The sequence below is a fragment of the Salmo salar genome, chromosome ssa03, assembly GCF_905237065.1.
Source record: "Salmo salar chromosome ssa03, Ssal_v3.1, whole genome shotgun sequence".
Lineage (NCBI taxonomy): Eukaryota > Metazoa > Chordata > Actinopteri > Salmoniformes > Salmonidae > Salmo > Salmo salar.
The window spans coordinates 44,159,189-44,186,963 of NC_059444.1; the positions used below are offsets into that span (position 1 = coordinate 44,159,189).

The 27,775-nt window shown below is 43.3% G+C and overlaps 3 protein-coding genes across 8 annotated transcripts in view; 1 reads left to right on the forward strand and 2 right to left on the reverse strand.

The window, feature by feature from the left end:
* Positions 1–1,709: 1,709 nt before the first annotated feature.
* Positions 1,710–17,442, reverse strand: mul2 (mitochondrial E3 ubiquitin protein ligase 2). 4 transcript variants are annotated; one of them, XM_014192059.2, is made up of 7 exons: positions 15,650–15,725; positions 6,907–7,016; positions 5,975–6,143; positions 5,572–5,659; positions 5,299–5,419; positions 4,456–4,687; positions 1,710–4,256 (listed from the first exon to the last, which is right to left on the reverse strand). In XM_014192059.2, exons 3-7 carry the CDS (start codon positions 6,089–6,091, stop codon positions 3,753–3,755), a joined length of 1,062 nt encoding a protein of 353 aa, XP_014047534.1. In that variant the 5' UTR covers positions 6,092–6,143; positions 6,907–7,016; positions 15,650–15,725; the 3' UTR covers positions 1,710–3,752. The 4 variants fall into 4 exon arrangements, with proteins under 4 accessions (XP_014047534.1, XP_014047535.1, XP_014047533.1 ...); XM_014192060.2 differs by lacking the exons at positions 6,907–7,016; positions 15,650–15,725 and adding an exon at positions 17,147–17,442; XM_014192058.2 differs by lacking the exon at positions 6,907–7,016 and having other exon boundaries at positions 15,650–15,940.
* On the forward strand, positions 16,453–26,376 carry LOC106600580 (ALG3 alpha-1,3- mannosyltransferase). Of its 3 annotated transcripts, XM_045714882.1 has the most exons (10): positions 16,474–16,714; positions 19,842–19,880; positions 19,979–20,078; positions 20,642–20,789; positions 20,974–21,134; positions 21,363–21,483; positions 21,659–21,864; positions 22,083–22,159; positions 24,367–24,511; positions 24,722–26,376. In XM_045714882.1, exons 1-10 carry the CDS (start codon positions 16,531–16,533, stop codon positions 24,876–24,878), a joined length of 1,338 nt encoding a protein of 445 aa, XP_045570838.1. In that variant the 5' UTR covers positions 16,474–16,530; the 3' UTR covers positions 24,879–26,376. The 3 variants fall into 3 exon arrangements, with proteins under 3 accessions (XP_014047531.1, XP_045570838.1, XP_014047532.1); XM_014192056.2 differs by lacking the exon at positions 19,842–19,880 and having other exon boundaries at positions 16,453–16,714; XM_014192057.2 differs by lacking the exons at positions 16,474–16,714; positions 19,842–19,880 and adding an exon at positions 18,556–19,033.
* Positions 26,309–27,775, reverse strand: part of vwa5b2 (von Willebrand factor A domain containing 5B2) — a 28,533-nt gene continuing 27,066 nt past the window's right edge. Inside the window, exon 21 of the mRNA XM_014192055.2 lies at positions 26,309–27,622. Coding sequence (XP_014047530.2) covers positions 26,825–27,622 — 798 coding nt within the window. The 3' untranslated portion in view covers positions 26,309–26,824. The remainder of the gene's footprint in view (positions 27,623–27,775) is intronic.

Below are 27,775 nucleotides of genomic sequence, written 5' to 3' on the forward strand. Positions count from 1 at the left end.
TGCATTAGGAGGAACCCAGGGCCAACCGCACCAGCAAATGGTCTCACAAGGGGTCTGAGGATCTCATCTCGGTACCTAATGGCAGTCAGGCTACCTCTGGCGAGCACATGGAGGGCTGTGCGGCCCCCCAAAGAAATGCCACCCCACACCATGACTGACCCACCGCCAAACCGGTCATGCTGGAGGATGTTGCAGGCAGCAGAACGTTCTCCACGGCGTCTCCAGACTCTGTCACGTCTGTCACGTCTGTCACGTGCTCAGTGTGAACCTGCTTTCATCTGTGAAGAGCACAGGGCGCCAGTGGCGAATTTGCCAATGTTGGTGTTCTCTGGCAAATGCCAAACGTCCTGCACGGTGTTGGGCTGTAAGCACAACCCCCACCTGTGGATGTCGGGCCCTCATACCACCCTCACGGAGTCTGTTTCTGACTGTTTGAGCAGACACATGCACATTTGTGGCCTGCTGGAGGTCATTTTGCAGGGCTCTGGCAGCGCTCCTCCTGCTCTTCCTTGCACAAAGGCGGAGGTAGCGGTCCTGCTGCTGGGTTGTTGCCCTCCTACGGCCTCCTCCACGTCTCCTGATGTACTGGCCTGTCTCCTGGTAGCACCTCCATGCTCTGGACACTACGCTGACAGACACAGCAAACCTTCTTGCCACAGCTCGCATTGATGTGCCATCCTGGATGAGCTGCACTACCTGAGCCACTTGTGTGGGTTGTAGACTCCGTCTCATGCTACCACTAGAGTGAAAGCACCGCCAGCATTCAAAAGTGACCAAAACATCAGCCAGGAAGCATAGGAACTGAGAAGTGGTCTGTGGTCACCACCTGCAGAACCACTCCTTTATTGGGGGTGTCTTGCTAATTGCCTATAATTTCCACCTGTTGTCTATTCCATTTGCACAACAGCATGTGAAATGTATTGTCAATCAGTGTTGCTTCCTAAGTGGACAGTTTGATTTCACAGAAGTGTGATTGACTTGGAATTACATTGTGTTGTTTAAGTGTTCCCTTTATTTTTTTGAGCTGTGTATTTTCAGTTTACATCTTGGGCACTGTTCAAAAGCATCTTTCTCTTTATAAGATATTTGCGATGCGGCATGTTGGGCTACTTCTCATACGTTTTACTAACTGGATATTACTGCACCTTCGTTGGCGCAGACTGTCCTGTGTTGGAGCCTTTGAGGGATGAAACTGTTGGGACTGCCCTGGCTTCGGAGAGCATGGCTGCGTTATGGGAGTTGGCCACATCCCATTGTGAGACATCGAAACGAATATTTGAAAAAAACTCAAGGTTATTTTCATAACCCCAGTTCTATGATACTATTAATGAGATGTCTCACCACATGTGCCTGCTTGTAGAGCGCAAGGAAGAGACATGCTTTGGATTGACCAGAGGCCAGGACAGACGTTGTGCAATTGGTCCTTCCTCTAGTGATCTGCCTTCCAGCAAATCCCATTGTGAGAAATGTCACTCATATTATCAGAGCTTAGTGTTGATAGTGTACATACGTCAATTTGTGTCAATTATAAATTCTGTATATTTTGTTTATTGTGGCAGCACAATTTCACCGAGTCAAATTCCTCTATTTGCAAATATATTTGGCAAATAAAGGTGTTTAGTTCTCCAAATGTCCCATAACTCATAGCAGGAGCTCTGACCTGATGTTCCCTGCAGGTTAAACTTGTCATAGTTCAATAATTGTCATAGTTCAGGGGAAAATGTAATTATTATTATTGTATTATATGAACAGCAATACAAATAATGAACAGCAATATCATAAACTCACAGCGGGTAACTTGTCATTGTTAGTATAATGAAACAGATGCAAGTAGGCCCCCTGGTGGCCACTTTACAAATCACATTATTTATCCTGGTAGAATGTGCATTGGTTTGGTGAGGGATCACTCTTGTAAGTTCAGCGTGTACTGCAAACCTGAAGAAATTCCTGTCTTTAGTGTCATGAGATGTTGAGGTTTAAGTTACCCCCAAGAGCCACAGCTGTTTTTCTGCCAGGGGAGCTCATGAAGGATTCTCAGACTGCCCTCCCCCCAGGAAGATTTACGACACCTAATCCCCCACCTGCTCCTCACTCACTCAACCCACGCATGCCAGTTAGTTTCTCAACTTTTCCATTTCCTTAGTGCCCCAAAACTCTGTAGGTGGCTTTCCATCTATTCCTTTCCTCCTCCCCTCTGCTTGTTAGAGATGACAGAAATAGCAGGATAGTTGACTCATGACAGCAAACTTTTCAGAGTACATTGGTGTTCCTGGAAAAAGAGCAGTGTTTCACTGGGGGGGAGGGATTTACTGACGGTTTAAGCAGGTTAAACCTTTGTTTTATGCAATTATACATTTTAGTTTGACAATATTCAACATTGGGTTATCACAAATTCAATGTGATCCGATGATTCATACAGTCAATGAGAAATTAGTGCCTTTTGCATCCCTTTTCTATATTTGTACTTAAAATATCACTTTTAAAGCCTGTTATGATAAATGAAGTGCCCTTTAATATAGACCACATGGAGAATTCAATACGGAACATTTAGTAGTAATTTCATAGTGTAAGAAACAGGTGAGCTGGTACTACTCTTTTTTTTAACCTTTTCTGGTGTTTTGTGTTGGAAAACGGAGCAGGTCAACCCTGTTACCCATAGATAGGCTAGAAATGTTCTCAAGCTTGCATTCAATTGCCCCCCTCCTGTTGGAAACAAGCTTCCATTCCATGTCAAAGCATTTTGACAGGATTCTTTACTTTTACAACAAAAATATAATTGGTGGAACGACCCCCCCTCCTTACACCAGGAGTGAAAATAAGGCACAAAGCAAGCGATAGTACTACAAAAGTAAACACCTCTCTATCCATATGCACACTTATTTATGAGAGAACTGCATTCCCAGTATCTATACTGAACAAAAATATAAACTTAACATGTTAAGTGTTGCTCCCATGTTTCATGAGCTGAAATAAAAGATCCCAGAAATGTTCCATATGCACAAAAAGCTTATTTCTCTCTCAAATGCATACATTTGCTTTACATCCCTGTTAGAGAGAATCTCTCCTTTGCCAAGATAATCCATTGCCCCTGCACAGTCATGTGAAATCCATAGATTGGGGCCTAATGAATTTATTTCAATTGACGGATTTCCATATGAACTGTAACTCAGTAAAAATCTGTGTATTTATATTTTTGTTCAGTGTATTTACTATTCAAAACCAAACTCAACAGCTGTTAGCTTCATAATACATATGCATTTAAGTGCTTCAAAATGTTCACAAACCTCAGATTCACATTTTGTTAATACAGTAGCTGCACCTAGCCTATTTGTGTTGAGAATGCCAAGAACCATTCAGGTGATTATTACAGTGTAATAAGTACAGCGATGGTTTGCCTTGTCTATGAATAGTTGGTCTCTCTCTGACATTGTGAGGGGTTTAAGGACTAGTGTGTGCACGTCCTGCTCTGTCTTGCTAGCTTAGGCCTCTCCTCGGCTGTCCAAAAGCTGTATTTCCAGGGTGACTGTTGTTATCATCACAGTAGAGTTCGGTCCTTCTGGTGCTCTTTCCTTCTGCCTCTATGTAGAGACTTATCTTCAAGGTTTTACAGCAAGTCAAAATGTCAATTATAAATTGTCTCCATTCCATCACCTTGACCTTGTCTTTCTAGGAGTACAGGTAACAACACCCCAGGGGATACATACATATACCAACCATGAGAACACATATCTGTTCTACTCCAAGGCTGGGCATTAGGCCTGGTAGAGGGGCACCACCCTCTTGATGGCCTGCCGGCATATGGGGCAGGTGGGCTGGGGCAAGGCCTGGTAGCAGCTGTAGCAGCAGCACACGTGTCCACACTCCAGCAGCACACAGCTACGCGGCTGTGTCAGGCAGATCACACAGGCGTTTTCCAAGGGTGTCTCCTGCTCCCCAGACCCCTCTTGTGTTGACCCTTCCCCCGTCCCACCAGCAGCCAACCTCTCAAACTCCCTCCTCAGCCGTTCCTGGTCCCAGCGGACCCTCAGGCTGCGGTAGTAGCGGCAGCCCACCCAGAGGAGGATGGCGGACCCGGCCAGGGCGAACACAGAGGCCAGGACCTGCCAGACCACCGCTTGACCCTCCTGCTCCAGCCGCAGGGTCTCAAAGTCTGCCGTGGTGAGGAAGTACTCTGAGCCGTCAGTGGGCGGGCGGAGCTTCAGCACCCGGTCCGTGTCCAGGATGAGCTCGCCTACACCCGTCAGAGTAGCGCCAACCTAGAAAGACAGAAAGACAAACTGGTCAGGATTATGGAGCAACACACTCACTATTTAGGGGCAATAGTAACCTCCCTCACCCTAAACACAATAGAACATTTTGGGATCTTATTGTGGAATTTTGGGATTGAATATACTGTTTTTAACATAAGTAATCTATCAGTGATATTGCTACATAAAAAATGTACTCAAACCTCACCTTGAGCATCTCCTCAGTCTCCAGCTGGCCTTTGGGCTTCTCTCCACTGAGGTACTGCCCGATGATGTCGGTGAAACCATAGGTGGCCTGGTGGAACTTCTCATGGATGACCTCCATCTCCAGCCCCGAGGCCTCCAGGGGACACAGCACCCTCACGTTGGCCTGGTCCGACCCGACCAGGCTGAAGGGCACCGCGTTCACCCTCTGGTGCAGCACACGCTCACTGTCCGTCCTACACAGGAAAGGGTGGGGGGTGAGAAAGTTAGAGGAACAAAGATTATTCATGATTATCCATAATCATGGTAGCATCCACATTAATGTAGACTTCAGAAACATCTTATTTACAATAAAAGGTAGTCCAAAATTACAAAATACATTATTCACCACTTAGTTCCTATTGGGCAAAACAATCTTTTACACAATCAAAGCAAACTGCAAATGCATCCAACAAGTTTGTAGCCATTGCGTGCTAGGAATATGGGACCAATTACTAACCTTTTGACTATTTTAATACACTGTGAATTTGTCCAAATACTTATGGAACAAAAACTTATTCAAATGGGGGGGGTATATACAAATGGGGGGGGATATATACATCAAGTGGTTTCATTTCTAAATGGTAAAACAGATATGTATGAAAATAGCTTCAAATACCGTAACATTTAAACTCAAATCCAAAATACTGGAGTATAGAGCCAAACTTACAAATGTTAGCTTCACTGAGGAGTGTATATTTGATGTCAGACGGTCCTAGTCATATTAAAGTTTATCATTGAAAGTGGTAATACAGATGATACTAGTCTTTCACATTACATTTGGAGCGTCAATCAGGAGTGTTTCTACCAGGTGCGAGACAGGCTATTCCACACCAGCTTGTGTTCCCTCAGCATGAGTTTCTGCACCACCCCCATACTGCCTTCCTGGAACTGACTCCTCAAAGGTTCCCCCAGAGGCTGCACTGCCCCTACACACACGCACCATGGAGAGACATTAATTATACTAAGAACTGCCCCATCACACCAATAAGTGAGAGAACAGGGTCTAGTCAATATCATAATAAAATTATCATAGTGACACTCAAATGTTTCCCATTGACACAGATAACTATATGCCTACCTTCAATGACAACATACTGCAGACACTTTCCCGGTGTCACGTTCAAAAGGTCTGCCAGTTTCCCATCCAAAGTCAAATGTGGTGCATCCTCAAACAACAAGCAAATCGAAATGTCAGTAATTTCTATGAAAAAATCCATGTCTCAAAATTAGTTTTGTACTTTATCTACAACGTGTAAAGACTACGGCCTAGACTCAATTCGTGTAGCGGAAAACCCGCATTACAGCGCAATTTAAATTTAAAAGGTCATTTCCATTTGAGACGACATATGGAGCATGCAGTCACTGAATGTGGGAACATTGCCTTAAATTTCAATCGCCCTATAATGTGGATCTTCAGCGATACGGATTGAATCTAGGCCGTAGCCTGAAGGAATAGATACAGGGCAGGGCAGACTACTAACATTGAGCTTGTCCACTGTTTTCCTCTTTTTCCTGTAGACGTAGTAGAAGAAACCAGATATAGCCAAGCTGGTGCCTAGACAGAGCCCTTCCACCGTCCTCACTGGAAACTCCTCCATCCCCCCCAACACACACTCCACACCGTCTCTTCTCACCTCCCTGGTAACAAGCCTACAGTACAGAGACAGACATACATACAGCCAAACATGTTATATGAAAGATGTTCTTCAGCATGAAAGCAAGGGGGCCATGCGTCACTCAGACAAGCTGCAATTAAATCTGCAGCTGCACGATTCTCTTTAAAATGTCAGTGAAATGCTTGAAAATGTCTATCATTAGATTTTGACAGCACAGTGTCAGAACGCTGGTTGCTATTTATTTTCAGCACTTTGACAGTAAACTGGATTAGGCTACTCAGAATGCAAAGATGCACAAAAATATGTTCGGTATTCACATTTGATTGGGTTAGGCTATATAACGTTATAATCTAGGAAAATACATCATAATCCTATACTATAGTATTACACAGATAATTATGACTATTTGCCTTCACTCACAAGCACAACAAAGTTGGAAATGTGTTTCATTTCATTGATGACTTACAATCTGTGTTGGTGGCATTATAGCTACCTTTTGGAAATGGGGTACCTACATCAGTCTTTCTAGATGTCATACGATGACAGCGTTTGGGTTCAAATACCGTTTATTGACTTTCAGGTGATTGACACGGTCTTTACATTCCTTGGCTAAATAGAACTGGTTCAGCTAGATAATACCAAATGAATGCCTATTGATGAAGGTATTTTCTTCCCATGGGACTTTCGTTAAGAACATCAACGGTCGGTCTGAATGTGAACACGGATCACATGCGGTACAGTTTATCATATCAGCTAGAAATACTTTTCTAAAAACAAAAGGTTAAATGACTACACACCTTTATAGGGTTAGTGTTCCCATACAGCCATATCTCTATATTACTGCGGAAGACAGACGGAAAACAGTGGCAACCGCCTCTGCTAATTAGCCATCTAGCGCTCCAAACACCTGTGTATAACAGAAGAAGGCCGCCAGAAATGTGTTGTAACTAGGGTGGCACATTTTGGGGAATATTCAGAGGTGGAAACTTTCCGTGGGGATTAACGGGAATATATACAAATTAATATTAATACCATTTAAATGAAGATGTTTTTTGCATTGGATATATTAACCATATCGTATGGAGACAAAAACAAACATTTTACCTTATAAGTAGACATAATTGCAAATGATTAAATCTTTCCAAATGAAAAAATATATATAATTTTGTTATGAATTGAACTTTAATTAAATGAGTTGACTCTTCACATGGGATGATTTCACTGAACAACAAAAGGGAATATTGAATGATCCATTCCATCTCCCAAAAACGTTTAACATCTGTAAAATGGTAGTCTAAAAACTAAAGCTTTGGTTGTCTTCCTCTCTGGCTTACACGTCTTCTCCCTGGACCTCCTCAATGTCCACCTCTTGAACATCAGACCGAGGCCTCATCTTCACTGTCACTTTCCAACCTTGTTGAGGATGGCTCGTTGTTAGGCTCAAAAAGCCTCAAATTTGCTCGGATGGCCACCAATTTTTCAACCCTTGTATTGGTCAGCCTGTTGCGTGCTTTGGTGTGTGTGTTCTCAAACAAGGTCCAGTTGCGCTCTGAGGCAGCTGATGTTAGTGGGATTTGGAGGATGATGGAGGCAACAGGGGAAAGAGCCTCAGATCCACAAAGACCCTTCCACCAGGTGGCTGATGAGGTATGTTGGCACGACTTCCAAATTGCATCTCCATCCCTAAGCCCTTGCTTGGAAGTGTACTTCACCAGACTGCCAAGAACCTTGCCCTCATCCAGGCCAAGGTGGTGAGAGACAGTATTGATGACACCATAGGCCTTGTTGATCTCTGCACCAGACAGGATGCGCTTGCCAGCATACTTGGGGTCCAACATTTACGCTGCGACGTGTATGGACTTCAGGCAGAAGTCTTCACGCTTTTTGATGTATTTCAGAACTGCAATTTCCTCTGCTTGGAGCAACAATGAAGCCTGGGCAGGGCAGTATGAATGAATTCTCTTACATCTGCAAGCAGAGTCTGAACATCAGACAGGATGGCGTTGTCTCCCTCAATCCGTGCAATGGCTACTGCTATAGGTTTCAGGAGTTTCAGGCTGCTTATCACTCTCTCCCAAAATACATCATCCAGGAGGATCCTCTTGATGGGGCTGTCCATAATCAGCAGACTGTGATATGGCCATTTCTTGGAGAGACTCCTTTCCCTCCAGGAGACTGTCAAACATGATGACAACACCACCCCAACAGGTGTTGCTGGGCAGCTTCAATGTGGTGCTCTTATTCTTCTCACTTTGCTTGGTGAGGTAGATTGCTGCTATAACTTGATGACCCTTCAAATACCTAACCATTTCCTTGGCTCTCTTGTAGAGTATATCCATTGTTTTCAGTGCCATGATGTCATTGAGGAGCAGATTCAATGCATGAGCAGCACAGCCAATGGGTGTGATGTGAGGGTAGGACTCCTCCACTTTAGACCAAGCAGCCGTCATGTTCACAGCATTGTCTGTCACCAGTGCAAATACCTTCTGTGGTCCAAGGTCATTGACTTCCTTCAGCTCATCGGCAATGTAGAGACCGGTGTGTCTGTTGTCCCTTGTGTCTGTGCTCTTGTAGAATACAGGTTGAGGTGTGGAGATGATGTAGTTAATTATTCCTTGCCCACGAACATTTGACCACCCATCAGAGATGATTGCAATACAGTCTGCTTTCTCTATGATTTGCTTGACCTTCACTTGAACTCTGCATCCAGCAAATGAGTAGATAAAGCATGTCTGACTGGAGGGGTGTATGCTGGGCGTAATCTCTTCCAATAAATCAAATGTTATTTGTCACATGCGCCGAGCAGTTGCCATACCAGGCAGTGATGCAACCTGTCAGGATGCTCTTGATGGTGCAGCTGTAAAATCTTTTGAGGATCTGAGGACCCATGCCAAATCTTTTCAGTCTCCTGAGGGGGAATAGGTTTTGTCGTGCCCTCTTCACGACTGTCTTGGTGTGCTTGGACCATGTTAGTTTATTGTTGATGTACACATTGCCTGTGAGCATCAGAGGTGAACCAGTTGCTTACACAGCTCGAGCAACACTCATCAGCATTTCTCTGACTACGTTCCTCCATTGAGTCAAAACATTTCTGATTCCAGGAGGACCATGAGCTGCTGCTATCGATAAGGTGTCTGATTTATCATTTTCACATCGAATAGAAGTAGAGGGACTTTTGTCAAGAGGTTGCTTGTTGTGGGCACTGAGGGAACTTTATGCACTTGGCCAGATGATTTTGCATCTTTGTTGCATTCTTCACATATGATTTGGCACTGCATTTGCAAATGTACACAGGTTTTCCTTTCAATATTAGATGCAGTGAAATGTCTCCACACATCAGACAGTGCCCATGGCATTTTCCTGTAAAGATTAGAAAAAATAAACTAAAATACAATTCCATGTACAGATAAATAGTTAAGCAGTTAGATTAAACAACTCCGTTGTAAGATAAATGTTTTAAAGTGAAACATGTATGGAAACAGGTGAATTAACACTCAGTTAGCAGGCTCAAGCAAGCTAAAACCCACATGGTAGCAACAACTAACTAGCAGAAATTGTTAAGTTAGAAATTATTTAAAACACACTTTGCTGTAGGCTACTATTTACTAGTTAACCAAAAAATCATGTCATAAAATATTTTCATCCCACCCAGTATTGTAATCAGAACTTACCAGAAAGCATGTAGTCCTTGGCTCAAACAGTGTAGTAGTGTGGGCTCAATAGCATCTCATTAGTGTGCAAGATCTTGAGAATCAGCTGTACATGTGATGGAAGAGTGCACTGCACATGTGATGGAAGAATGCACTGTGCATGCAGAGGGTTGCAATTCCATTGAATTGGGAATAGTTTAAACAAAATATGCGACAACACCTAGAATTGCCTTGTGTATCCCACAAAACAGTACCAAGTCAATGTGCAGGGGTACAAGGTAATTGAGGTAGATATGTACATAGGTAGGGCTAAATGAACTAGACAATAAACAGTAGCAGCAGCGTATGTGATGAGTCAAAAGAGTTCAATGCAGATAAATAGTTAGTCTGGGTAGCTATTTGGTTAACAGTCTTATGGCTTGGGGGTAAAAGCTGTTCAGGGTCTTGTTGGTTCCAGACTTAGTGCATCAGTACAGCTTGCCGTGAGGTAGCAGAGAGAACAGTCTATGACTTGGTGGCTGGAGTCTGAGCATTTCTAGGGCCTTACTCTGACACTGCCTGGTATAGAGGCCCTGGACGGCAGGGAGCTCAGCCCCAGTGACGTACCAGGCCTACTCACTACCCTCTGTAGTGACCTGCGGTCAGATGCCAAGCAGCTGCCACACAGCCAGTCAAGATGCTCTCAATGGTGCAGCTGTAGAACTGAGGATCTGAGGGTCCATGCCAAATGCACTATGGTATATTGAACACTGAGCTATAGTCAATTAACAGCATTCTCACGTAGGTGTTCCTCTTGTCCAGGTGGAGGGCAGTGTGGAGCGCAAGAGATTGTGTCATCTGAGGATCTGTTGGGGCGTATGCGAATTGGAGTGTGTCCAGGGTGTCTGTGATGATGGTGTTGATGTGAGCCATGCCTTTCAAAGCATTCCATGGCAACAGATGTGAGTGCTATGGGGGCAATAGTCATAGACAGGTTACCTTAGTGTTCTTGGGCACAGGGACTATGGTGGTCTGCTTGAAACATGTAGGTATTGCAGACTGGGTCAGGGAGAGGTTGAAAATGTCAGTGAAGACACTTGCCAGCTGGTTAGCGCATGCTCTGAGTACGCGTCATGGTAATCCGTCTGGCCCCGCGGCCTTGTGAATGTTAACCTGTTAGGGCTAGGGGGCAGTATTTACACGGCCGGATAAAAAAAAAAAAAAACTTACCCGATCTAATCTGGTTATTACTACTGCCCAGAAACTAGAATATGCATATAATTATTGGCTTTGGATAGAAAACACCCTAAAGTTTCTAAAACTGTTTGAATGGTGTCTGTGAGTATAACGGAACTCATATGTCAAGCAAAAACCTGAGAAGATTCTGTACAGGAAGTGCCCTCTCTGACCATTCCTTGGGCTTCTTGACTCTTTTTATTGAAAACTTAGGATCTTTGCTGTAACGTGACACTTCCTACGGCTCCCATAGGCTCTCAGAACCCGGGAAAAAGCTGAATGATGTCGAGGCAGCCCCTGGCTGAAAAACATTAGCGCCTTTGGTAAGTGGTCTATCAGAGGACAATGAGACTGAGGCGCGTGCACGAGGCGACCCCATGTTTTTATTTTCTCTCTTTTTGTACAAAAACACAGATTCCCAGTCGGAATATTATCGCTTTTTTAAGAGAAAAATTGCATAAAAATTGATTTTAAAACAGCGGTTGACTTGCTTCGAAGTACGGTAATGGAATATTTAGAATTTTTTTGTCACGAAACGCGTCGGGCGCGTCACCCTTCTTTACACTTCGGATAGTGTCTTGAACGCATGAACAAAACAGAGGATATTTGAACATAACTATGGATTATTTTGAACCAAACCAACATTTGTTATTGAAGTAGAAGTCCTGGGAGTGCATTCTGACGAAGAACAGCAAAGGTAATAACATTTGTCTTACAGTAAATCTGACTTTGGTGAGGGCTAAACTTGGTGGGTGTCTAAATAGCTAGCCCTGTGATGCCGGGCTATCTACTTAAAATATTACAAAATGTGCTTTCACCGAAAAGCTATTTTAAAATCGGACATAGCGAGTGCATAGAGGAGTTCTGTATCTATAATTCTTAAAATAATTGTTTTTTTGTGAACGTTTATCGTGAGTAATTTAGTAAATTCACCGGAAGTTTGCGGGGGTATGCTAGTTCTGAACGTCACATGCTAATGTAAAAAGCTGGTTTTTGATATAAATATGAACTTGATTGAACAAAACATGCATGTATTGTATAACATAATGTCCTAGGATTGTCATCTGATGAAGATCATCAAAGGTTAGTGCTGCATTTAGCTGTGGTTTGGGTTTATGTGACATTATATGCTAGCTTGAAAAATGGGTGTCTGATTATTTCTGGCTGGGTACTCTGCTGACAATCTTATGTTTTGCTTTCGTTGTAAAGCCTTTTTGAAATCGGACAGTGTGGTTAGATTAACGAGAGTCTTGTCTTTAAAATGCTGTAAAATAGTCATATGTTTGAGAAATTGAAGTAATAGCATTTAAGGTATTTGAATAACGCGCCACAGGATTCCACTGGCTGTTACGTAGGTGGGATGATTTCGTCCCACCTACCCTAGAGAGGTTAACCTGTTTAAAAGGTCTTACTCACATCGGCTACGGAGAGCGAGATTACACAGATGCCTGGAACAGCTAGTGCTCTCATGCATGGTTCAGTGTTGTCTGTCTCGAATGGCAGCATAGAAGGAATTTGGCTCGTCTGGTAGGCTCGCGTCACTGGGCAGCTCCTGGCTGGGTTTCCCCTTTAAAATCCGTGATAGTTTGCAAGCCTTGCCACGAGCATCAGAGCCGGCCTAGTAGGATTCGATCTTAGTCCTGTATTGACATTTTGACTGTTTGATGGGTTGTCGGAGGTCATAGCTGGATTTCTTTTAAGCGCCCGAATTAGTGTCCCGCTCCTTGAAAGCGGCAGCTCTTGCCTTAAACTCAGTGTGGATGTTGCCTGTAATCCATGGCTTCCGGTTGGAATATGTACGTATGGTCACTGTGGGGTCGACATCGTCAATGCACTTATTAATGAAGCCGGCGACTGATGTAATTTTCTCAATGTTAAATCGGATGAATCCCAGAACATATTCCAGTCTGTGCTAGCGAAACAGTCCTGTAGCTTAGCATCCACTTCATGGGACCACTTCCGTATTGAGCGTGTCACTGGTACTTCCTGTTTGAGTTTTTGCTTGTAAGCAGGAATCAGAAGGATAGAGTTATGGTCATATTTGCCAAATGGAGGGCAAGGGAGAGCTTGTATGCGTCTCTGTGTGTGGAGTAACGGTGATAGTTTTTGCACATGTGACATGCTGGTAAAAATTACGAGACGGATTTCAGTTTCCCTGCATTAAAATCACTGGCCACTATAAGCCTCTGGATGTGCATTTTCTTGTTTGCTTACGGCCCTATACAGTTCGTTGAGTGCTGTTTCAGTGCCAGCATCGGTTTGTGGTGGTAAATGGACAACTACGAAAAGTATAGATTAAAACTCTCTTTGTAAATAGTATGGTATACTAACTCAGGCGAGCAAAACCTTGAGACTTCCTTAACATTAGAGATCAGGCACCACCAGTTATTAATAAAGACACACACACCTCCCCCCTTAACTTTACCCAAAGCTGCCGTTCGGTCTTGACGATGCATAGAAAAAAAACAGCTAGATGTACAGTACCAGTCAAAAGTTTGGACACACCTACTCATTCAAGGTTTTCATTATTTTACTATTTCTACATTATTGAATAATAGTGAAGACATCAAAACTATGAAATAGGGAATCATCTAGTAACCAAAAAAGTGTTAAACAAATCAAAATATATTTCATGAGATTCTTCAAAGTAGCCACCCTTAGCCTTGATGACATCTTTGCTCAACCAGCTTCATGAGGTAGTCACCTGGAATGTATTCCAATTAACAGGTGTGCCTTGTTAAATTGTGGAATTTCTTTCCTTCTTAATGCGTTTGAGCCAATCAGTTGTGTTGTGACAAGGTAGGGGTGGTATACAGAAGACAGCCCTATTAGGTAAGACCATGTCCATATTATGCAAGAACAGCTCAAATAAGCAAAGAGAAATGACAGTCCATCATTACTTTAAGACATGAAGGTCAGTCAATGCGGAACATTTGAAGAACATTGAACATTTCTTCAAGTGCAGTAGCAAAAACCATCAAGCGCTATGATGAAACTGGCCCTCATGAAGACCGCCACAAAGGAAGACCCAGAGTTACCTCTGCTGCAGAGGATAAGTTCATTAGAGTTAACTGCACCTCAGATTGCAGCCCAAATAAATGCTTCAGAGTTCAAGTAACAGATAGATACATCTCAACATCAACTGTTCAGAGGAGACTGCGTGAAATCAGGCCTTCATGCTTGAATTGCTGCAAAGAAACCACTACTAAAGGACACCAATAAGAAGAAGAGACTTGCTTGGGCCAAGAAACACGAGAAATGGACATTAGACATCTGTCCTTCGGTCTAATGAGTCCAAATTTGTCCAACCGCAGTGTCTTCCTGAGACGCAGAGTAGGTGAACAGATTATCTCTGCATATGTAGTTCCCACTGTGAAGCATGGATGTGTGATGGTGTGGGGGGTGCTTTGCTGGTAACACAATCAGTGATTTATTTAGAATTCAAGGTATACTTAACCAGCATGGCTACCACAGCATTCTGCAGCGATACGCCATCCCATCTGATTTGCGCCTAGTGGGACTATAATTTGTTTTTAAACAGGACAATGACCCAAAACACACCTCCAGTCTGTGTAAGGACTATTTTACCAAGGAGAGTGATGAAGTGCTGCATCAGATGACCTGGCCTCCACAATCACCCGACCTCAATCCAATTGAGATGGTTTGGGATGAGTTGGACCGCAGAGTGAGGGGAAAGCAGCCAACAAGTGCTCAGCATATGTGGGAACTCCTTCAAGACTGTTAGGAAAGCATTCCTCATGAAGCTGGTTGAGAGAATGTCAAGAGTGTGTAAAACTCATCTAGCCAAAGGTTGGCTACTTTGAAGTACTTCATAAAATATATTTTGATTTGATTAACACTGTTGTTTACTACATGATTCCAAATGTGTTATTTCATAGTTTTGATGTCTTCTATTATTCTACAATGTAGAAAACAATCAAAATAAAGAAAAACCCTTGAAGGTGTGTCCAAACGTTTGACTGGTGCTGTACATTATCCAATTCTTCCAGTTGATAGGATAGACTCCAATGGAGCTCGTCTAGTTTGTTCTCTAGTGATTGTAAGCTCGTTTGCCTCTCTTGCGCCGTCGGGTGATTCGAGCCTGGTCCGGACTCTTTGATGAATAAATATTCATCTAAATCGAGGTTAGTGATTGTTGTTCCCGATGTCCAGAAGCGGTTTCAGTCATTGGTAACGATGGCAGAAATATTATGTACAAAAAAAGTAGCATAATCGGTCAGGAGCCCGTAAAATGGCAGCTAGCCACTGCAGCGCCATCTCCCCCCATTGCACAACCATACATAACCAGTAAAGCCAGTTCTAAGATGTAGCCGGCCCAGAACACCATTTAACAAAATATCACGTTCAACATTGACAGCATAATATCTCAGACACCTACTTCGATAAACATCCAAGTTGCTGGCCCACAGAGTGGATATAAACAATAACTACAGTTGGTTTGCTAGCAAGCAAATGTTTTGTTAGCTAGCTAATTGAAATATTTTGCTAGCTGGAAGACCTGCCATTGACCTCTAAAATATCGTCTTTGTTTAGTCTTAAATGTGGCCTATGTCCGCAAAGGTTAGACCATAACATGACAACAGTATTTGTGCATTCTTTTGCAACAGCCGAAGGGTCAAATCTGACTTAATCAATCAGTATTGTACATTTTTACCTTTCAAAAACACTAGTTGTCTTCGCCGGAAGAACGGGCTTTGTGTTTTGATCACATGACATGTTCCCTTTCCTTGAAGCTACGCATCTTCGGGTGGGGCCAATGGCCCGGTTCCCTGGGTATTTTGCGAATTTCACTTAAAGATGCACAATAAAGAAATTGCTCCGCCTTCCTGGACACAAAAATTCGAATCGTTTGTCTAATTTCAGTTTGTGACCAAACAAGCAAGTATTGTACCATTTAAAACGCTGTGAAGCATATTTTCCATAACAAAATATTGTATTTTCAGCTGTATGAAGCTGGTGTACAAAACCAAAAGTGAAATGCGCAACAACTAAATATAAGGGAAGTTTAGAAATAGCCCACAGAGAACACATCTGCCGCGTCTTAGGCTTGCTTTCATTGAGAATGAAAGATCAATAAAACATTTTTGTCGGTGGCATCTTTAATGACCAATGGAATGCACTAGCGGTTCGGGGGGGGCAGTGCCCGTGACAACAATTTTGGACCCCCTTGTGGCCCCCCTAAATGTGGAGTATGAAATAATTTTTACATCCGTTATTAGACAGTGGCAACGCGGAACATGGTTTTTTGACTGCTAATGCCTGCAATGCAGTGAAGAAAACGATATGACAACAATAACGTCTAATGTAACTGGCCCCTCTAACAGTACAACTGGCCCCTGTTTGCCCCCCAGTTGAAATGGTCTAGAACCGCCACTGATGGAATGGTGTAAAATGTACAAACTATTCCTCACCCGGGCCACCGGGTCATGCAAAACGAACTCCCCAACGACAGGGGTGACGCTATACTGAATCATGTGACGGGATACTAATCTGTACTGTTGCCGCCGCTGCGCCACGTAGCTAGCGTAAGCCGAAATGGCAGGAGGTGTGAAGAAAAAGTCATCACCTGGTCCACCGTCTCGAGTGTGGGCGACACTTGGAAAACTATGGCAGGAGAAACATTTGATATTATTCAAGGCGGAGTACACAATACTGGTCGCCTCTATTCTGTGGTTCCTGGAGATCGGAATTAACATATGGGTCATACAAAAAGTAGCATGTAAGTAGCTAGCGGTTTAGCTTGAGCATGCGGCTAGCCTTAAAAGGATACTTCGGGATTTTGGCAATGAGGTCCTTAATATTGAGGCCCTTTATCTACTTCCCCAGAGTCAGATGAACTCGTGGATACCATGTATGTCCAGTTTGAAGGAAGGTAGTGGTAGTTTCAGAAGCCAAGGTTAACTGACGTTAGTACAACGACTGCAAGTCTATGGTATCTACTAGCATGCCTAATATTCAACTCTTGAAAACCCTTATTATTCGTATGGTTTTCAGTAGTTAGCTTCGCCCACGTTTGGCTGCACTTGAACTACAATTCCGAAGCTGTGTTGTAACGTTTAGAAACGTCAACAATCACTTGCGAACCCGTTTTTGAAATCTATGCCCCTTATCTTTCGTATCGGCAATAAACTCGTAAAAAATATACACTTACTGCAGCAGTTCTACGCTGATCCATAAGCTGTGTGTGCCTCCAGTTGAACCACAGTACACTTTCTCCCTACCCAGTTACGGTTACACTGGTGTTCAGAGCATGCTAATTAGGACAGGTGGATTTCTATTTGTCTTGCGTAAACGAGCGATGTAACATGGAAATATGGCTGTGTGAGAACACTAACCCAAACTCCTGTCGTGTAATAATTGTAAGATTTGTGTAAATTTTTTTTATATTTGTCGCTGATATGAAGATAGCAAACGTTCCTTGTTTCTAAAACCGTACCGCAAGCGATGCGTGTTAACCTTCAGAACGCGCATACAGGCCATTCATGCTCCCACGACCAGAATATACCTTACTACACATGCTTCTGCTGGCAACAACACTTTAAACCTGTTTGGGATAGGGGGCGGTATTTTCACATCCGGATGAAAAGTGTGCCCAAAGTAATCTGCCTGCTACTCAGGCCCAGAAGCTAGGATATGCATATCATTTGTAGATTTGGATAGAAAACATTCTAAAGTTTCTAAAACTGTTAAAATTATGTATGTGACTATAACAGAACTTATTTGGCAGGTGAAACCCCGAGGACAAACCATCCAGGTATTTTTGTTGTTGTTGAGGTGACAGTGTTTTCAATGGGTTTTCTATGTGGATCAAGATTTCTAAGGCACTTGCTTGCAGTTCCTATCGCTTCCACTGGATGTCAACAGTCTTTAGAAATTGGTTGATGTTTTTCTTTTGAGTAATGAAGAAGTATTGCTGTTCAGAACGAGGGTCTAGTGTACTGTTGTGGTTGGGGCGCGCGACCTGAAAGCTCGCTCCACTTTGTTTTCGTCCTGTATTGAACACAGTTTATCCCGTCTTAAATTTTATAGATTATTTACGTTAAAAAATACCTAAAGTTCTATTAGGAAAGTTGTTTGAAATGTTTGGATCAAGATTACAGGTAACTTATTAGATATTTTGTAGTCATGTTGCGTGAGTTGGAACCGGTGGTTTTTCTGAATATAACGCTCCAAATAAATTGACATTTTGGAGATATAACAACGGAATTTATTTAACAAAAGGACCATTTATGATGTTTATGGGACATACTGGAGTGCCAACAGAAGAAGATCTTCAAAGTTAAGGCATGAATTATATCGTTATTTCTGAGTTTTGTGTCGCGCCTGGCGGGTTGTATTATGATTGTCATGTGTTTGTTTGATGTGGTGCTGTCCTCAGATAATAGCATGGTTTGCTTTTGCCGTAAAGCCTTTTTGAAATCTGACATGGTGGCTAGATGAACAAGAAGATATGCTTTAATTTGGTGTATTGCACTTGTGAATGTATGAAAGTTAAATATTTCAAATAATTTAATTTGAATTTCGCGCTCTGCAGTTTCACCGGATGTTGTGGAAACGTTCCGCTAGTGGAACCCCTATCCCAAACAAGTTTTAAACTTGCCACAACTATTGAGCGCTAAATATTTCGTCCATACTAGGCAGCATCACAAGGGACCGTGACCACGTCTGTAAATTAACTTTGACAGGTGGCACTACAGAGGCTAACCCATTCATAGACACGCCTAACTGCTATTGACTAGTATCTTCTGCTGGGGGACTTTTGTTAAGATCCCAGACGCTCGTTCTGACGTTAAAATGCATCGCTTGCGGTATGGTTTTGGGAACATATCTGTTAAATTACTGCACACCTTTGCTTTATAGAGTTATGGTTTGTTTTCCCACATGTACATATCTCCATGTTACAGCGCTTAATACAGACGACCACCTGTGCTAATTAGCTATCTAACGTGCTCAACACCTGCGTAAGTGTAACTGTGGAGGAAGTGTAGTTCGTTGGCTCGAGGTAAACAGCGGTATGGAACTGTGCAAACCTGCTACAGTAAGTGAATCTCTTTTTATTCAAAATATTCTTTATTGCTGAAATGAAAGATCAGTTCCATATGTTTGGAAAACCGTATCAAAGCAATTATTTATTATTAATTAAGGTATCTAAATGTTCAAACAGAGTGTCAGGATTGTAGTTCACATGGTCCCACTGGTGCTTATAGCTGAGAACCCTTGGTATAAAGTAGAATACCTTGGGTTCTTGAGAGCAAGAAGAAAGGGTCAGAAGCAATTTAATTAACTTGTTCTTGCAGATGCTTCGTTCTCTCGATTTGGAAGAAAAGTCTATCTTATGTGTCTGTGTTCAGCTGCAGGTGGTTCTCCACAAAAGAGAATATTCATTAAGATAGTAAAATCCACGTTGTTCACAGTGAGGCGTTCCATCGCCATTTTAGCTGCCAGACATCTTGCATTTCCCAACATCTTTGCAGGAACTAGTCATTTCTATGCGCCATCGCCACTTGTTGAAGCAGATGATAGTGCATCACACAGTGCGACCAAAACAAAGATCTACACCCAGTCAAGAGGCATTTCTCACTCGATACAAAATGTTGATTTTACTACCTTTCAAAATATTCTCTGGTTTTTGGAGAACCACCTGTAACTCAACAGACATTTATAAGACACTCTTCTTCCGACTTGAGAATGAAGGAAGTATCTGCAAGAACAGGTAAGTAAAACAATTGCTTCCAACCCTTTCTACTAGCCAAGGTATAACCAAATGTGGGAAAATTCGCATATTGCCGTTTTAAATCTATAGCTACAGTTTCCCTTTCTTGTTTGATTTTTGTTTTCTTTGGTAGTTGCTGCTGACCTGTTCTTACTGTCACCTGATTCTTTAGGTACCTTCATCCACATATTTGACCCCATTTGTTGAATGTATATGACAAGTTATTGCCAATGCAACTGGTCATTCATTGGTGAATGTCTTCTCCTGCAGACACAGAGATAGACTGGAAGGCGTATATGGATGAGGTAGAGGGAGTCATCAACGGCACCTACGACTACACCCAGCTCAAAGGAGACACAGGCCCTCTGGTGTAGGTTCCACTACCCTATACGTGGCACTCTACAAGTTAAGGAACCAGGTTCCAATACCAGTGTTGGCAACCCCAGGGATGTATTCATTAGTCGGATTCCATTGCAAAACGTGTCTGTTGCAAAACGTTTTGCAACGGAAACCGTTTCACGTTTTCTCTAGGAAGCAAACGAAACGGAGGGACCTACCTGAATTTGTCCTATAGAAATGCTTGTTTTCGTTGTAAAACTTTTTCCTTTTGGAGTAAACGGTTTCTGTTGCAAAACATTATGCCACAGACCAAACATTTTGCATCGGAATCCGACTAATGAATACACCCTGGTTCCTCTCTAGGTTTCTTCCTAGTTACCGTGCTTCTACACCTGCATTGCTTGCTGTTTGGGGTTTTAGGCTGGGTGTCAGTATAACACTTTGTGACATCGGCTGATGTAAGAAGGGCTTTATAAATACATTTCAATCTTCACCAGACCCATCACAAAGCATTGCACTTTTCCCTGTGTGTGTGTCTGTGCGTGCCTGCAGTCTGACATGTCTTGAAACTGATTTCTGAACCTACCTTTCCAGATACCCAGCAGGGTTTGTGTACATCTTCACAGCGTTGTATTACGTCACCAACCATGGGGTGAATATTCGCCTGGCCCAGTACCTGTTCGCTGTCTTCTACCTGCTCACTCTGCTACTCGTCTTCAGGATATACCACCGCACCAAGAAGGTCAGATGCAACACTTATTCCTTTCTAGGCTGTTTTCCAAGGTGACGTTATTTCTTTGGTACTTAGCTAGTTGTCATTACCCAACAAATATTTCATTTTTATTGCAACTTGGAATTCATCATTTTATAATACTGTAATCTTTTCCATGATTTAAAAAAAGGGCAATTTTGACTCTCCTCTCCAGGTTCCTCCCTATGTGTTCTTCTTTGTGTGCTGTGCCTCCTACCGGATCCACTCCATCTTTGTCCTGCGTCTTTTCAACGACCCCGTGGCCATGATGATGCTGTTTGGGGCCGTCAATTTTTTCCTGGACGGCCGCTGGACTTTGGGCTGCGGGCTCTACAGGCAAGTGTAAACCCTGGTTCTGCACAGCTGGAGCCTAGCTCAGTTAAACTGAAATGATCAAAGCTAAGTTGAACTTGATTCAGTGTGCGGGCCAATATGGGACACCTTTCATGATAATAACGCTCTAATTTAGATTGGCAGAACTGAGTTGCTGAACTCAACATCTGACTGTGGTAGCCCCTGTCACATGGTCTGAATAACAACTTCCTCTACCTCTGCTGTGGACAGTTTAGCAGTGTCTGTGAAAATGAACGTGCTCCTGTTTGCCCCGGGCCTCCTCTTCTTGCTGCTGTCTGAATTTGGCCTGATGAGAACCATATCCAAGCTTTCTCTCTGTGCTGCTATCCAGGTTTGGACCTCCTTCATCTGCTTTAACTGTTACATTTAGATTTTACTCACAGATGCTTCTTGTCCCCAGCGTTTCATCCAATTTCCACACTTTGTGTACAATTAGGATTTGCCTACTCTATTTCCATTCTGTTGATTGTCCATCTCTACTCCACCTCACCTCTCTCTCATCACAGTTGTTGCTGGGCCTACCCTTCCTGATGGAGAATCCTATTGGTTATATGACCCGGGCCTTTGACCTGGGTCGTCAGTTCATGTTCACGTGGACAGTGAACTGGCGCTTCCTGCCGGAGTGGCTGTTCCTGAGTCGCTACTTCCACCTGGTGCTCCTGGCCACCCACCTGCTAGCCCTGCTACTGTTTGCCCTGCGCCGCTGGAAGAGGTGAGAGAGGTGGCTTCCCAGGTGACTACTGGGGTTACCTCTAGGACCAGCGTTTTTCATGGTCAGGCCAAAACTCTTGGCCCTAGTGAAGCCTAAAATTTGATACAGACTCAATTATATTTGTACACCAAAGCTTGGGTCTGGCCATCTCTGCTTTTTTGTTGTTGTTAACCAGATGTGCTCTCTGTTGAATTAAATCAACACATGTTTCCCCTCAGGCCTGAAGAGAGCATCATGGAACTGCTGAAGGAGCCAGGCAAGAGAGTCCTCCTTGCACAGAAACGCACCTCAGATCATATCCTTTTCTCAGTCTGTCTCTGGAGCCATGACTAGAAACAGTACCATTGTGTTGTTCTGTATCTCCTAACACACACTGTTATCTTTTTTTTTTATTTTTTTTAACCTTTATTTAATTAGGTCTGTCTCTATGTCCATGAAGTACCAGTGTCTAGTGTATATCTTAAGAGCTGTAACTAAAGAGTGCTATTAGTGGATATGGGTTAGAAAACCCAATTACTTTGTGTTTGTTTTTTCCATGTTTTTTTCCACACCAAATACGAACATACAAACAACAACTGTGCCTGTTATATAGTTATTAGAAAGTTTTCACACCCCTTGACTTCTTCAAGATTTTGTTCTAAAGTGGGAATAAATGTATTTAATTGTAAAAAAAAATGTCAGTGATCTCTACGCAATACTCTAATGTCAAAGTGGAAGAAATAGGTATTATGGAAAATAAGACGTTAATATATCTTCATTAGATAAGTATTCAACCCCCTGAATCACCTTTGGCAGTGATTACAGCTGTGTCTTTCTGGGTAAGTCTTTTTAAGAGTTTTGCACACCTGGATTGTACAATATTTGCCTTTTTTAATTATTATTCAAGCTCTGTCAAGTTGGTTGTTGCTAGACAGCAATTTAGAAGTCTTGCCATAGATTTTCAAGCCAATTTTATTTTTTACATTTTTTCAATTTTTTTTTAAACATTTTTATTGAGTGGCGCGGCGATCTAAGGCACTGCATTGCAGTGCTTGAGGCATCACTACAGCCCCGGGTTCGATCCCAAGCTGTTTCACAGCTGGCTGTGACCGGGAGACCCATGAGGCGGTGCACAATTGGCCCAGCGTCGTCCGGGTTAGGGAAAGGTTTGGCCGGCCGGGATTTCCTTGTCCCATCGCGCTCGAGAGACTCATTGTGGCGGGCCGGGCACCTGCAAGCTGACTTCAGTCGCCAGTTGGACAGTGTTTCCTCTGACACATTGGTGCGGCTGGCTTCCGGTTTAAGAGGGCAGTGTATCAAGAAGCAGTGCGGCTTGGCAGGGTCGTGTTTCAGAGGACGCATGGCTCTCGACTTTCGACTCTCCCGAGTCCATAGGGGAGTTGCAGCGATGGGACAAGACTGTAATTGGATATCACAAAATTGGGGAGAAAAGGGGGTAGAAGGTCAAGAGCCATGCGTCCTCCGAAACACGACCCTGCTTCTTATTTAAAAAAAATATATATATATATATATATATATATATAGTTAATTCCTTTGCCACATTTTTTGCAGTATTACTTTCGTGCCTTAGTGCAATAAGTGTTTAGCATGATTGTTGAATGACTACCCCATCTCGGTACACCACATATACAATTATCTCTGAGGTCCCTCAGTCGAGCAGTGAATTTCAAGCACAGATTCAACCAGAAAGACCAGGGAGGTTTTCCAATGACTCGCAAGGAAGGGCACCTATTGGTAGATGGGTAAAAATAAAAAACAGACACGTTCTTCCTAACTCAGTTGTCGGAGGGGAAGGAAACCGCTCAGGGATATCACCATGAGGCCAATGGTAATTTTAAAACAGAATTTAATGGCTCTGGAGACAATTGAGGATGAATCAACAACATTGTAGTTTTTCCACAGTACTGTGAAAAGGAAGCCTGTACAGAATATTCCAAAACATGCACCCTGTTTGCACACAGAGTGAGTCCACGCAACTTATTTTGTGACTTGTTAAGCACATTTTTACTCCTGAACTTATTTAGGCTTTCCATAACCAAGGGGTTGAATACTTACTGACTCAAGACATTTCTGCTTTTCATTTATTAATTTGCAAAAAATTTAATAATCCACTTTGACAATATGGGGTAGATCAGTGACCCAAAATCTCAACTTAATCCATTTTAAATTCAGGCAGTAACACAACAAAATGTGGAAAAAGTCAAAGGGTGTGAATATTTTGAAGGCACTGTGTGTATATATATATATATATATATATATATATATATATATATATTTTAATTTTACCTTTTATTTAACTAGGCAAGTCAGTTAAGAACAAATTCTTATTTTCAATGACGGCCTAGGAACAGTGGGTTAACTGCCTGTTCAAGAGTAGAACGACAGATTTGTACCTTGTCAGCTCAGGGATTTGAACTTGCAACCTTTCGGTTACTCTAACCAATGCTCTAACCACTAGGCTACCCTGCTGCCCCACAATATTAGACCTTAACAGCCGATCACAGATGGTGCTGATCCTTTTCACATCTAACTTCATCGGCATGTGCTTCAGCCGCTCGCTGCACTACCAATTTTATGTCTGGTACTTCCACACCCTACCGTTCCTGCTCTGGAGTGGAGGGGTCAAGAAGCTGGCTCACCTACTCCGGTAAGGGGGGGGATGGAAAGGGTCCTAACTTCCGACGTACATTTTCACAAATCTTAATTGACATCCATGTAGAATTCAGGCATATGCAGAATTGGGAACATTTGCTAATTTTAGTCTACTATAAATTCAGAGCCTAGAGGGGTCAAAAGGCCTGTTATTGTCACTCATTGTGCTCTCACGTTATGTCTTACCTGGTCTTTCTGTGGACAGGGTTTTGATCCTAGGTCTGGTGGAGCTGTCATGGAACACCTACCCGTCTACCATATACAGCTCAGCAGCCCTCCACCTGTGTCACCTCATCATGCTGCTCTCCTTATGGATCGCCCAGCCCCCAGCCCGCCAGGGAGAGAAGGCCAAGAGCCAGTAAGCTTGCCCCTAGAGGACCCTCCCGTCCTTGGTCTGGTCGACCATCTCCATCCTGCTCTCACCCTAGGCTGGTTCTCACCCCTCGCCTCACCGTGTCTTGCCTATTTCCTCATGACGCACACGGGGTTATTGAGGTGGAGGGGGGTCTGTCTTAAACGCATCGGTTTGTTGCTACCCACCTCGCTGTAGCTCTGCTAACGTATAGCGGTACATACAGGTGAAAGAAGGGACTAAGTGAGACTGCATGTGGGGTGTATTACGATTTGGCAGTCGTACAGGTTTGTGGCGTGGGAGGAAGCTGAAAAAAAATTTGGGTTCTCAGGTTAAAGAATGAAATAATATAAATCTAAGAGTGGGAGGCTAGTGGTGTGGAGAAACGCTGAATGTTTTGCTGCGTCGTCTAGAACATCTTAAGGAAGGATCTCTTGCTTACAGTATGTGTTTTATGTCAACTGCCTTTAGCCCATGATTTTTCTTGTTAAGTATTATCTGGTCTTGGCGATAATCGAGAATAGTGAGAAACTCTTAGGTCCCCATCCTGGCGATCAGCCGTTCTGAACTTCTGATACTGGACCATTTGTTGTTGTAAAGATGGTTTCTATGTGCGTTTGTCTTAACTCCGTATCAGGGAATTTTTACTTTGCTACTACTTATTTGACGAAGCTTTGAATTGAACTCTCCTCTGCGATAGATTCCAGCCGTCTAACTCAGTTGGTAGAGCATGGCGCTTGCAACACCAGGATAGTGAGTTCGATTCCAGGGACCACCCATACGTTAAAAAAATGATGCACGCTTGACTGTAAGTTGTTCTGGTTAAAAGCTTCCGGTAAATGGCATATATTATTATATTAAAGATGATTTCTGCTTGTCCTTAACTCCATACCTGGGAATTTTTACTTTACTACATATTAATAAAAGCTTTAAATTGAACTGTTCTCTGCGATAAGCTTTTGGTGCTGCCCATTGGGCACAATAGGAATGACGTTGCCTAGCTAGCACAAGGCTTATCGTAGGCAAATACGTCATTTCATATAATAATATCACCATGCAGAACTAAGCTGTTGACTGTCATGAATATCTGTCTATTGTTTTTTTTATTTTCTAATAGTTTCTTTCAGAGAATGCGGATCAGTGTGTGCACTAGACTAAATAGATGAGCCCCATTTCCCGCACCCAGATTGAGCATACCCCTGGACGAAACACTCACTAAAGTTATTTTAGTCCAAGAATAGGCTTAAATGGATAGTTCTGCGTGTTAACATATTCACGTAATTTTGCAGAACTTTCCTTTTAATCTGAGTAGGGAACTGTCCCTGTTTTATTTTCTTTAATGAGCTGCCATAGGTGATATTTAGTGCTCATATTTGTTTGCTGATGTTTGTGTGTTTGTTTGATTTGCATGAGTGTTTGTGTTACACATGAAGACAGAGATTGATTCCAAAGGTGTGTTTTATTGTTGATAAAGATGAAAATAAAAGGCATATCTCTGTGTAAAGAAATTTGAATTAAATGTCATTCATTCACAAACATAAATTTGAGTAATTTAATTCTACACTAATGCAAGTTAGACATACTACCCAGTTAATAGGCCATTCAGCTAAGACAAAATATACTAAATCAAAGTAATGTAAGCTTTACATGATCAAGTCATTATTGTAATTTCATATGGTGTACTTAAAGGCCACTTGGGTTAGTCAAGTCTCAATTTACCTAAGTCAATGGCTTTTAAATGATCTTTGCACTGGGAAAAATTGAATCTGTTTCTTATGTAGATGGGGCACAGAAGCATTAGTATTAGCAACCAGAGGTGCAAATGCCATTTTTCAACTGATCCTGATTTTAAAAACAAATTATTTAAGGTAGGAGGCAACTGCACCAAAGTTCTAGTAGGACAAAACACTGGTAACTATCACATGTTGTGGTGGTTTTAACATGGTGGCTATGTGGTCACATGTTGTTGGGATTGTAGCAGAGCATGTTGAGCTGGATGTTCTCGTCCCAGTGGCGGAGCAGCAGAAACAGTTGCCTGGCAGCCCCCTTCAACCCGGCCAGGTCCACCCCCTCCGGCAGCTCCTGGCCCCGCAGCCAGAAATCCGCCTTGGCTGCCACCAGCTCCCACTCCATGAAAAACCCTGCACAGCGGTGCTCCAGCCAGGCCAGAGCCACGGCCGTGGCCCAGCTCGAGCCCTCCAGGTCCCCCAGAGCTAGCTGATCGCTCCCCTGGGGGTCTGGAGCTGCTGGATCCAGCAGAGAACCCTCACAGACGTCAGTCTCTGAGCCGCGCCCACTGTCTGCCTGGGTCTGGGTGGTCTGGGGGATAGGGCCACCTGTCATGTCAGGGGAGCCTTCCTTGGAGCTAGGGGGGTCGGGGAGGGTCGTCAGGGGCTCTTGGCACCGGTCGGAGCGTCTCCTGCGGAGTCGGGGGTCCAGGATCAGGGGAGGGTCATCTGGGGTGTGGGGGCCACCCAAGGGCTTGGTACCAGTAGAGCTGTGGTGATGGGGGAGACTAGGAGGCTTGGTAGAGGTGGTGGTGTGGTGGAGGGGGGTACCAGTTGGGAGCTTGGCAGTAGTGGTGGAGGAGGGGATTGTTGGGGCGTTGGGGGAGGTGCAGCGGAAGGGGGGACTGAGGCTGCTGCGGTGGAGGCTGTAGGGGGATGCCCTCTTCAGACGGTCCAGGGGGATCTGGATGCAGTCAGAGTAGACCTCTGTCAGGAGGAAGGCCCCAGAGGCCAACTGGAGACGCACCTGTGGAGGAGATACCAGATACTAACTCTTAAATCAGGTATCCACCTCTAAATACTTCTTGTAGTACCACTTTTCAACCTCATATTCATTATATCTAGCACCATACCAGTGTCTACATATATAAAACTGACACACTTCTATGTTTTGTAGTAC

Excerpts from the sequence above, each read along its gene's own strand:
- mul2 (XM_014192058.2), bottom strand. The coding sequence starts at position 15,711 with ATGTCATGTGATCAAAACACAAAGCCCGTTCTTCCGGCGAAGACAACT. Across the intron at positions 5,660-5,974 it reads AAACAGTGGACAAGCTCAAT|GATGCACCACATTTGACTTT; the intron begins GTTAGTAGTCTG and ends TTGTTGTTTGAG. Across the intron at positions 5,420-5,571 it reads GCAGTATGTTGTCATTGAAG|GGGCAGTGCAGCCTCTGGGG; the intron begins GTAGGCATATAG and ends GCGTGTGTGTAG.
- LOC106600580 (XM_045714882.1), top strand. The coding sequence starts at position 16,531 with ATGGCAGGAGGTGTGAAGAAAAAGTCATCACCTGGTCCACCGTCTCGA. Across the intron at positions 20,079-20,641 it reads GGAGACACAGGCCCTCTGGT|ATACCCAGCAGGGTTTGTGT; the intron begins GTAGGTTCCACT and ends CTACCTTTCCAG. Across the intron at positions 21,865-22,082 it reads GCCCTGCGCCGCTGGAAGAG|GCCTGAAGAGAGCATCATGG; the intron begins GTGAGAGAGGTG and ends GTTTCCCCTCAG.